At 42.5% G+C, this 12,108-nt stretch overlaps 1 protein-coding gene across 4 annotated transcripts in view; it reads right to left on the bottom strand.

Annotated features, from left to right (window-relative positions):
• The window catches only part of LOC145349817 (melanophilin-like), a 137,172-nt gene that overhangs the window by 15,563 nt on the left and 109,501 nt on the right, over positions 1-12,108 (bottom strand). For all 4 annotated transcript variants that reach the window (XM_080198370.1, XM_080198369.1, XM_080198371.1 and 1 more), the window contains 3 exons: positions 7,398-7,601; positions 6,492-6,662; positions 452-544 (listed from right to left, as the gene is read on the bottom strand). In XM_080198370.1, coding sequence (XP_080054496.1) covers positions 452-544; positions 6,492-6,662; positions 7,398-7,601 — 468 coding nt within the window. The remainder of the gene's footprint in view (positions 1-451; positions 545-6,491; positions 6,663-7,397; positions 7,602-12,108) is intronic.

Raw genomic sequence — 12,108 nt, 5'->3', positions numbered from 1 at the left:
CCACTCTCATACAAAATCATGTGGGGGTTTTGGATGGGAAATAGATACCTTCTCACGTCCGTTGGTGTTTCATCACTGTCTCTCTTTCCCCCACATTTCCCTGAAGAACAGTTCCATACACTGTCTCCCATCCAGTGTCTCCTCTAAGTGACTATGTTTCAAGTTTGAACTTAAGCAAAAGAGTGTCAATGAGCAAGCTGTTTAAACAGTGGAGTCTGAGAGAGATGCAGTCTTTACTCAATTGATGTCTGCACACATGCGTAGAGCAACTGGACAGTGATCAGGAAGTGGCAACCAAATACACACAGATGTTTCCAGTTCATGGACTAGGACTGTGTTACCCACTCTCTAATTTAGTCAGCATCAGTGATGTAACACATTGATACTAACACACTATACATGTACACACGTGCGTGCACACACACACGCTCACACACATACACACACACACCTGTCCATGTTGTTTCCTTTTGGGTTTATCCTCAGTTGAAACATTCATCCCAGCTGCACTCAGTGCTGCAATCCGATTTTCTATGTCAGAAACCTGCAGTACAAAACCGCACTAACATTTCAATTGCTAACACATTAACATTTTTTGTGTAAAGATACTTACTGGGAGAAAAATGCATTCACATAGTGCCGCGTGCAGACTATGTCGCTTCTTCAAGGGCAGATAGTACAGGCCAAATGTTCTGGTCTCCGGATTGTCAAAGGCCAGAGATGAGTGAAATGTGCAAGTCCTGATGTGCATCCTTCTCTGGAAAATGCCTGGGAAGTTCCAACTTCGGATGGGTAATTCCCAAGCTCATCCGTGAATGTCTCCAAATCTAAGTTACAGTTGGAGTCTTCGAACAGTTCCAAGATACTTGACTGGATTCCTAACCAGGAGGTGATTGACGAAAAATCCTAGTCTAACTCCTGGGTATCTACCGAACAGGGCCCCCAATCACTCACACTATGACCTGACCATTCCCCAACCTCCCTAACTACCCTCTCATTTCCTCTCCCAACACCAACCCCCCAATCCCTGTCTACCCACCCAGCTCCTCCTGATCCCCGGCCAACTGCCTCTCCTGACATCTGACCACCCGCTTTGACCCCCCAACTATCCTCTTGATGGCCCTCCACCCAACCTGACTATTCTCACAATCTGATCCATTTATCCTCTGACCAAACTACCCATTCACCCACTTCTCCCTTATAGCCACAAGCTCACCGCTGTCCATTTACCACCTTACCCACCTATTCCTATCCATTTGAACTTTGAATAGGACTTTGAATAGTGTGGATGAACAGAGGGATCTAGGACTTTGAATAGTGTGGATGAACAGAGGGATCTAGGTGTGTGTGTACATAGATCCCTGAAAGTTGGGAATCAAGTAGATAAGGTTGTCAAGAAGGCGTACGGTGTCTTGGCGTTTATTGGTAGGGGGATTGAATTTAGGAGTCGCAGTGTAATGTTGCAACTGTACACTACTCTAGTGCGGCCGCACTTGGAGTACTGTGTGCAGTTCTGGTCCCCGCATTACAAGAAGGATGTGGAGGCGTTGGAGAGGGTGCAGAGGAGGTTTACTAGGATGTTGCCTGGTATGGTGGGGAGGTCCTATGAGGAGAGACTGAGGGATCTAGGGTTGTTTTCGTTGGAAAGAAGGCGGCTAAGAGGGGATCTTATTGAAACATATAAGATGATTAGAGGTTTAGATAGGGTGGATAGTGATAGCCTTTTTCCTCGGATGGAGAAAGCTAGCACGAGGGGGCATGGCTTTAAATTAAGGGGGGGTAGCTACAGGACGGATGTCAGGGGTAGGTTCTTTACCCAGCGGGTGGTGAGGGATTGGAATGCCCTGCCTGCTGCAGTTGTAAATGCGTCTAGTTTGGGGGCGTTTAAGAGATCTCTGGATAGGTTTATGGACGAAAAGGGATTGGTATAGGCTAGTGGGTCATTGTTTTTGTAACTGGTCGGCGCAACATCGTGGGCCGAAGGGCCTGTTCTGCGCTGTAATGTTCTATGTTCTATGTTCTATTTGCCCACTTCATCCACCTATTCCTACCCGTTTGCACCCCTACACAGCTCACTATCCATTCACTCACTCAACCATTCACTAACATTTGTTAACTAACAGTAAGACTGGACATTTAAACCTACCATACTGTAGATAGTGTGGAAAAAAGGGGGCATGTCTTGTCTTTCCCCAACTCTACTACAATCCAATGGAATTCTCCAGTATGCACTCCACATTTCTGCCACAGCTGGGGTTCGGAAGCCTGGTAGTAATGTGTAGCAGTGTCGGGTTGAGAACATTTCTGGACACGTCAGCAATCCACAGATAATTGCTGCTCCACAGATGATCCAGGCCTAGTCAATGATGACTGGCACACGGATCACACAATTAGTGACCCACAGCACTATCTGGCCCCAAAGAAGCGAAATAGTCTGCAGGCAGCGTTTGATGATGTGCTAATTGTAAGAATCCCCCTCCCCCTGCCCACTTCTCCCTTTAGAATTTGGACTGTCTTTCCCCACAAACCAAATCATCATTCCTTGATCAACATAATGAGCTGGCAAGTGAGTTGCAGGATGCAACCAATTTATGCTCATAGGCTCCCTGACCAGATGGTAGCTCTGCCGTTGCTTCCATTGCCATCAGGGAATAGTCAAGTTGAGAACAAAGCAAGCGTCTAAATGGACATTGCTGAACCTTGGATAGCCAACATACTGATTTTATGCTGACCAAGAAAATGGCAATGAAAATGCCTCCTAAAAATCCTAGATTTGATCCTTCAGCTATACTGTTCATAGTTGGGCTGCCAATAGGGCACTATAATTCCCCTCAGTAAGGGAATGTTAAACAGATTTCCTGTTTCTGATCATTATCTAGTGGTCTTGCTGGAAGTACACAGTTGAGAATGTGATTAGATTCTGTTAAGAGCTCAGCTCTGAATAATGAGGACTTGGGCAAGTTCCTCAAACACACCTGTTACATGGAGAACTGTAATCCAACAAGAAGTGATTCCATTCTGATGAAGATCACAGATATGAAATGTTACCTCTGGTTTCAGCATATATACAGCATTTTCTGTTTTTATTTAAGAAATCATTGCGTGTTGCATTGTGACTGTGAAAATAAGGCAGTGAAAGAAAATATCAAGTGGTAGGTAAGGAAAACAGAAAATTCTGGAAATGTGATTGTGAAGAGAGCAAACATTTAAGGTCGATGACCTTTCATTAAAGCTAACTGTTCATAAATTCATCAACTTGAAATGATAACTTGTTAATCCAAGGTTCCTGGCAGAAAGAGAGGTTGATGGAATCAATGCCTTGTTACTAAGATCAGCAAAGAGTGGGGGAAATGGGTTGGCAATCAGTGACGAGTGGTGTGCCTCAGGAATCAGTGGTGGGACCACAATTGTTTACAATTTACATCGATAATTTGGAATTGGGGACCAAGTGCAATGTGTCAAAATTCGCAGATGAGTGACAGAGTGTGCTGAGAACACTGAAAGTCTACAGAAGTTTATAGATAGTCTAAGTGAGCGGGTGAGGGTCTGGTAGATGGAGTACAATGTTGGTAAATGTGAGGTCATCCATTTTGGTAGGAAGAACAGCAAAAATGGACTATTATTTAAATGCTAAAAAATTGCAGCATGCTGCTGTGCAGGGGGACCTGGGTGTCCTTGTGCATGATTTACAAAAAGTTGGTTTGCAGGTGCAGCAGGTAATGAATGGAATTTTGACCTTCATTACAAGAGGGATGGAGTTGAAAAACGGCAAGGTTATGTTGCAGTGTATAAGGTGCTGGTGAGCCCACACCTGGAGTACTGTGTACAGTTTTGGTCTCCTTACCTGAGATAGGATATATTCGCACTGGGGGGGGTAAAGAGGAGAGTCACTGGGTTGAATCCAGAGCTGAGAGGATTGCTTTATGAAGAGAGATTGAGTAGACTGTACTTGTTGGAATTCAGAAGAATGAGGGGAGATCTTGTAGAAACATATAAGATTATGAAGGGAATAGATAAGATAGAAGCAGGGAAGTTGTTTCCACTGGCAGGTGAAACTAGAACTGGGGGGCATGGCCTCAAAATTAGGGGTGCAGATTTAGGACTAAGTTGAGGAAGAACGTCTTCACCTGAAGGTTGTTAATCTGTGGAATTCCTTGTCCAGGGGAGCAGTTGAGGCTACCTCATTGAATGTTTTTAAGGCAAGGATAGATAAAGTTTTGAACAGTAAAGGAATTAAAGGTTTTGGTCATTAAGGGCGGGTAGGTGGAGCTGAGTCCACAAAAAGAACAGCCTTGATTTTATTGAATGGCAGAGCCTATACCTGCTCCGAGTTGTTATGTTCTTATGTTCTCTCTTCATAAATGCTATTGTGGTGGAAGTTGAAATATTCCAAATTGATGCATTTAAAATAATTGGGTTAATGTTGTAGCAAACTAGTGGGCAGGGAAATGCAAACTCCTTAAGTAGTCTCATAACACCTGGTTAAAATCCAACAGGTTTATTTCGTAGCATGAGCTTTTGGAAGATCTAATACAGACAGGGAATGTACACTAAATGGTAGAACACTAAACAGCATTGATAGGCAAAGGGATCTGGGTGTACAGGTACACAGATGACAAAGTGGCAATGCAGGTGGAGAAGGTAGTCAGGAAGGCATACGGCATGCTTGCCTTCATTGGCCGGGGAACTGAGTTTAAAAATTGACAAGTCATGTTGCAGCTTTATAGAACCTTAGTGAGGCTGCACTTGGAATACAGTGTTCAATTCTGGTCACCACACTACCAGGAGGATGTGGAGGCTTTGGAGAGGATACAGAAAAGATTTACCAGGATGTTGCCTGGTATGGAGGGCATTAGCTATGAGGAGAGGTTGGAGAAACTTGGTTTGTTCTCACTGGAGTGACGGAGGGTGAGGGGAGACCTGATAGAAGTCTACAAGATTATGAGAGGATGGACAGAGTGGATAGTCAGAAGCTTTTCCCCAGGGTGGAAGAATCAATTACTGGGGGGCACAGGTTTAAGGTGCGAGGGACAAGGATTAAAGGAGATGTACAAGACAGACTTTTTTTTTTACACAGAGGGTGGTGGGTGCCTGGAACTCGTTGCCGGGGGGGGTAGTGGAAGTGGATATGGTAGTGACTTTTAAGGGCGTCTTGACAAATACACGAATAGGATGGGAATAGAGGGATATGGTCCCTGGAAGGGTAGAGGGTTTTAGTTATGTCAGGCAACATGGTCGGTGCAGGCTGGAGGATCGAAGGGCCTGTTCCTGTGCTGTAATTTTCTTTGTTCTTTATACAGATTGAGTAACCATCATCCAAAACTCTTGGGGCTCATTGTGTTTTGCACTTCAGATAATTTTGGTTTTTTCATACTGCATTTAGGCCTAAGGGGTCTAAGCACCCCTGCCTCTGAATTGCAGGTTTGAGTCCCACCCCAAAGAAGTTGCATTTTTAACATGGTCAAACAGGTGAAGTGTGCCAACTGCAAATCCTTCCAAACACGCCAATGGCTGGCGGTAAGAGCAAGAGAGATTCCTGGTTGACTATGCTTGATGTGCAGTGGTACCCCTCGAGCTATATGCCCCGGTGACAGACTGTTGCGGGAATTATTAGCTATGGAAACAGATAAAACATGTCTCGGAGCAGCACTCTGGAATTTGATGGATATAGACCCAGGGTTACTTCCATTACAATGGTTGGAGCCTAGGCTAGCTATAGTCTAAGTGAAAGAAAATGGCTAGAAAAGTAAGATATACCACTAATTAATAAATATAAGGTGCAGTTGGGCAGGTCGTGTTAGCTCAGATCACAGATGCCCCATGCTAAAGGTCGATGAGATTCAAAAGAAGTGCTGTTTTTGGATATGCTCGATTTTCAGATTTACAGATAAAGGATACTCATTTAAGGTGTAGTTTTCTTCCCTCTTTCTATGGGAGAGTGCTCAGCCTCCATTCATCAGCTCCCCAGGCTGAGATGGCTGGAATCAGAAGTTCGCTGTCTTGAGGAAAAGCATTCAACACCCACCCGTGACTGAGTGGTGTAACATCTACCTCTGAGCAAGAAATTGATTGTGAATTTGGTTCTCTACAAAATGTGCTGAGTAAATCTTGTCGAGACAATGTAATTAATGGTATACTTAAAAATGCTGACCACTATAATGAAGCCTAAGTTCATTCAATGTCGATGACAATGCACTTCCAGCAGAAACTATTGGATAGCAATCAGTTTTGAGAACATTTTCAGGTATACTGGTTTTATCTTAACCCCTCACTAATCCAGGGGAATCTAAAGCCAATTCCAGTTCCTTTTCTACCCTACCAGCTGAGACCAGCTACAGATCAAAGATCAAACCTGGAAAGCTTTTTGCACTGTACATGCACTGGACAATGTTTTGACCAACAGGGTCATTAGAGATAGAGAATCATCTCCCCTCAGGTTCAACATGCAGCTGCTGAACTGTCTTCCAGATGTGTAGCACGTTACACTGTACCTCGCTTTCAGTGTACTGAACCTTAGCAACAGCTGAAGCCACCTTATCTTCCAGTTCTGAAAGCTCAGAGTCTGTTGTTGTTGTGGTGTGACTCTGTCTGCTTCGCGCTCGCTCCTCCAGGTCCTTCAGCTGCCTTTCAAGGCCATAATTTGTGCTGGCTGCCATATACACCTACAAGAAGATAATGTGCCAAATTATTCCCTAAGTCAGCCCTAATTTTCTTCCCATCCTGGGTGGTATGATAGCAGGGATGGCACAGTGGTTAGCACTGCTGTTTCACAGCGCCAGGGACCCGGCTTCGATTCCCAGCTTGGTTCACTGTCTGTGTGGAGTTTGCACGTTCTCCCCATGTCTGCGTGGGTTTCCTCCCACTTTCTGAAAGACGTGCTGGTTAGGGTGCATTGACCCGAACAGGCGCCGGATTGTGGCGACTAGGGGAATTCGTAGTAACTTCATTGCAGTGTTAATGTAAGCCTTACTTGTGACAAATAAACAAACTTTAAACTTTTACAGCTTCCCAGCCCGATCAACTTAGACAATGTGCTGTCAGGTTATTTTAGCACAAAGGCAGCTCAGTTAAGCTTGCTCTAATGTCCGCATTTGTTAGCTTTTCAGTAGAAACCACTGGAAAGCTATTTATCCAAGAGGTGCTGAAGTCAATGGAAGTGCCTTAATTCCTTCTCTTTCTGAGATCAACGAGCTCAGCAATGGAGGGATGTAACATGTGCTTTTCCATAATTCAGTACCATGCCAAGAGATGCAGTTACCTAAGTACGTTTCACATCCACAAAGATCAATTCAGACCCTTTTATATTAACTAAAGATAAAAACTATCAGAAAATGCAAAGATATCTCATAGGTACTAATTTTAAAATATATTTCTTCTGTGAGGTAGACTGTTCTTACGTTTTCCTCAAGTTTTCTGTATGCTTCATCAGCCTCGCTCACACTTAGGTCTTTTTCACTGGACTTTAGATGAAAACTGGGATTTGAGAGAGGTTCATTAACTGTGCCATCTACTTCTGCAAAGTCATGCAATGCTTTTTCAGTTGCGTTAATGATCCTTAAAGCTTTCGTTGTGATGTCACAAAGAGCCACTGCTGATGAGCGCTGTGAATGCCACATACATAAGTAGAAAACAAAAGTTAGTAAAAACTCAGGAAGTTAAAAATAAAGTATGAGTGCAAAAGATGTCTTAATTCACCCTGGCTGAGGGATTTAATGTTTTTTAGTCCATTAAACTGGGAGGGTTTATATATCCTGTTTTGTTTCAGTTATTAGTGAACCTTGGCTCACAGCACAAACCTATTTCTCATTACGTGTGTTTGGATGAAAATTGCCATGTTCCGGTTCAAATATTTAATGCAAGCATTTAATGTCGACTTGCCCATTGTTCTCTTAGTGGAGGCTCTAACCTGTTTAAAATCATCAGCAGTAACATCTATCTTTAAACAAGGAGTTGCCCCCGTTCCCCCACTAGTGTACAAAATGAAAAAGAAACTATATTAATCTCGGCATGGCTCATTAAAGTTAGGACTGACAAACATTATTGAACTAGGCTAATGGCTTTATTCATAATCTAACAGTATTTTATATATAAAAAGGCTGCCATGAGAATGATTGTTTCTGACACAGGTTGCTTGAAATGGGAAATGTTCATTTTTTCCAGCACTCAGATCATCATGATATATACTGAATTGTATACGGTACTGCGAGAGGTACATTAATTTGAAAGGTTAAACTTGACATTAGTCATTAGCAAGAGCAAGGAGCATTTGTCAAGCACACTTTGCGATTAGTAAACATGCTTCTGTAATGCACATTTATTTAGTTAAAGAGTTTTTGCTATTGATTCAGTGGAAGTCTGCAGGGCTCAACAATGATGTGCTTTATTATGTGTATTAAGCTTACACTTTCATCGGCTTCCTTCTTAATAGGTTATATAATGCTGAGCCCTGCTCAGTCTCCCATCCTCTTCAATCCTTTTGCCTCTTTCTATTTCATGTTTTCAGTTAAGATTGCAATTTATGAAGTGTTGAGATGATATCAAAATCGTACCTTGGGTTTTAACTCTTTGACACGTGCATGGGCGCTGCTCCTGTTTTCCCTGCAGGAAGTCACGTTCCCCTATCACCTCTGTGACCACTGAATTACATTTGGCTCCTGGGCAAACATCTTGATTTTAAAATTCACATCCTTGTTTTCAAATCCCTCCATTACCTGTCTCTATTTCTATAATCTCCTCCATCCCCACAACCCGCCAAGATATCTGTGCTTTTCTAATTCTGGCCTCTCGTGCATCCCAATTTTCATCGATTCCAATCAATTGGCATCTGGGTCTTCAGTTGCTTAGATCCCAAGTTCTGGAATATTCTCCTTATACCTCTCTGCTTCTACACCTTGTTTTCCTCCTTTAAGACAATCCTTAAAATCCGTCTTTGACTAGATTTTTGGTCACTGACCCTAATGAGCAGGATTCTCTGTTCTCCGGCGGTGGGCTGTTTGCTATCAGAGGGGTTCTCTGGTCCCGCCCCTGTCAATGGGATTTCCCACTGATGTCACCCATGCTGCGGTAAAACCCCAGGCGGGGTTGCACTGCTGGCAGGATCAGAGAAAACTGCTGGCGGAGAGAATTCCAGCCAATATCTCATTATGTAGTTCAATATCACACCTTGTTTTATAATGCTGCTCTAAAACACCTTATATTGTTTTATTACATTAAAGGGACTATATACAGTTATTGCTTTTGGGTCTGAGTGCAACCTCTGAAGATTTCATTCGCAGTCTATACTGTTGACCTCAGTCATTCGTAACATTGATTAGTAGCTACAACTGACTTCAATGTTCTTTGGCAAGTCCCTACTTCTGATCACTATCCTGTAATTCCTGTGGAAAAGACAAGTTTTAATTTGTGCTCAGAAAATGGGTAATCTGTGCTCTTGTTTACTCCAGACTGTTCGAACGCTCTCCTCACCAGTTTCCCACCTTGCATCGTTCATAAATGTGAGCTTATCCTAAACACTACTGCCTGTATCCTATGTTAACCCTTGTCCTATTCACCCATCTTGTGCTCAGTGAGCTATGCTGGCTCCAAGTCAACCAATACCTCAATTTCAAAAATCTCAATCTTACATTCAAATTCCTCCATGGCTTCGCCCCTCCTGACACCCAGCCAATGCAATCCTCCATTGAATCTGTGCCCCTCTGATTCCAGCATCTTGTGATCTCTGGTTTTCATTGTTCCACGATTGCCCTTCAATTGTGCAGGCTCTAAGCTCGGGATTTTTTTTCCCTAAATATCTCTGCCCACCCCCTTCCCCACCTTTTTCCTCTTCTGTAATAGATGCCTCACAATCTAACTCATTGACCTAGCTTTTGGTCACCTTTCTCAATATCTTCTTTTGTATTTCGGTGTCAAACTTTGTTTGGTAATTCTCCTGTGAATTGAGCTAAGAAATAAGACCACCTGGCCCATCAAACCTGCTTTGCCATTCAATATGATCATGGCTGATTTCCACCACAATTCTACTTTCTTGCCTTCTACTCTAATTTTACTCTATCCATTGAGGCCAAAAACCTGTCCATTAAATATGTTCAATAATGGAGCATCCATAACCCCTGGAATTGAGAATTCCAAAGATTCAAAACAATTTGAGTGAATTACAGAATATCCATAATGCAGAAGGAGGCCATCTGACCCATCTATTCTGTACTAGCTCTCTGAAAGAGCATTCTAATTAGCCCACTCCCCTGCCTTAACACCGTAACCGTGCACATTCTCCTCATCTGAATCCTAAACTATTCCCCTTGCTCTAGGTTTCCTAGCCAAGGGAAACAACCTCTCATTACCTATCTGTCAAGCCCCTTCATATTCTGGAATGTTTCAATGAGATCACCTCTCATTCTTCAAAACTGAAAAGAATATAGACCCAATTACCCAGCCTATCAACTCTCTTATCCCAGGAATAAACTTATTGCATATTCCTGGCCCCATCTCCAATGTAAAGCTGTCCTTCGTTAATTATAGAGGCTAAAATTGGGTACAATATTCCAGATGTTGTCCCAGCAAAACTGTAGTCGGATTTCTTTATTCTTGTGCTCCAATCCCCTTGAAATAAAGGTTAACATGTATTTATTTTCCTATTTGCTTGCTGTACCTGTATGTAAACTTTGTGTATCTTGTACAAGTACATCCAAGCCTCTTGGCAAAATTTGAAAGTTACATTGAAAGCACATTTTTCTATTTTTACGAGCAAAGTGAACTTACCACGTTATACCCCATCCGCCACCATGTTGTCCACTCACTTAACCTATCTATATCTCTTTGTGTCCTCCTCACACCTTGAATTCCCACTACATTTCATTAGATAGGTGAGATTCTCTGGCCTCCCTTAAGCGTTTTTCTCAGTGGTTCCGCCACTGTCAATGGAAATTCCCACTGAAACTTCTCATGCCACCAGAAGACCAACAGCAGCTGGTGCATTCACTCCATTGTCACAGCCTCCCAACTCTAAAATGCCCCATTTATCACTTTTCTCTGCTTCCCATCAATTACAAATCCTCTATCTCTGCTAATATATAATCTGTAACTCCACAAGTTCTTATCTTTTGTATTAACCTTTTCTGTGGCAGCTTATCAAATTTTTTTTTTAGGAAATCCAGGCATACTCCATCTACTGCTTCCTCTTTATCTTCCCTACCAGTTATATCCTCAAAAAAAACCTCTACTGAATTTGTCAATTAGGATTTCCCATTCGTAAAACCATATTGACTGGCTCTAACCATACTTGCTTTTCTAAGTGCATTGATAAAACTTCCTAAATAATAGCACTTTTTCAATGACTAATGTCAGGCTAGCTAGCCTGTATTTCTTTGTTTTCTCTCTCCCTCCTTCCTTAAATGACAGTGTTACGTTTGCTAACATCAATCTGAGGGGATGGTTCTAGAACAGTCACAGCCAGCACATCTACTGTCCCTGCAGCTATCAGTTTTAGAACCCCGGGATATCGGCCAACAGTGGATATGCCAGATTTCAATCTCTTATGTTTCTCCAATACCGTTTTTCTGCAGATATCAATTACCTCACACTTGTTGGCCCCTAGGTTACCACCTGTGTCTCCTACTGTGAAGACAACAAAGTATTTGTCCTCTGCCCTTTCCTCTGTCTTTCTCCTGTCTTTGCTGCTCGGGGATCAATGTTTATTTTGGCTATGCTATTCCTTTTTATACATTTGTAAATGTTCTCACAATGTTCTTTTCATTCCCTGGCTAGTTTACAATATTTTATTACTTATTTCTTATCAACTTTCTGGGGACCCTCTGCAGACGTCTGGAACACTGCCAATCCTGACCAATTCTCTGCAAATATCACAAACTTCTTTTTTAACCTAATCCTATCTTTGACCCTCCTTACTGAGCCACGAGCAGATCTTTCTCACTGAGGTTTTGTTTTTCAATGGAATACATTACTGTTGAACATTTTGATTTGTTTCTTCAAATGCTTCCCTGCGCTGATTTCCACCATAACATTTAGTCTATTTATCCAATCAAACTTTCTTCTCTCCTCACTCCTCGGTAATTGGCTTTGTGTAAGTTTAAGATTCTAGTTTGTGATTGG

The sequence above is a fragment of the Carcharhinus amblyrhynchos genome, chromosome 11 (genome assembly GCF_965287045.1).
Source record: "Carcharhinus amblyrhynchos chromosome 11, sCarAmb.v2.hapA, whole genome shotgun sequence".
Lineage (NCBI taxonomy): Eukaryota > Metazoa > Chordata > Chondrichthyes > Carcharhiniformes > Carcharhinidae > Carcharhinus > Carcharhinus amblyrhynchos.
This window is presented reverse-complemented; position numbering and strand designations above follow the sequence as displayed.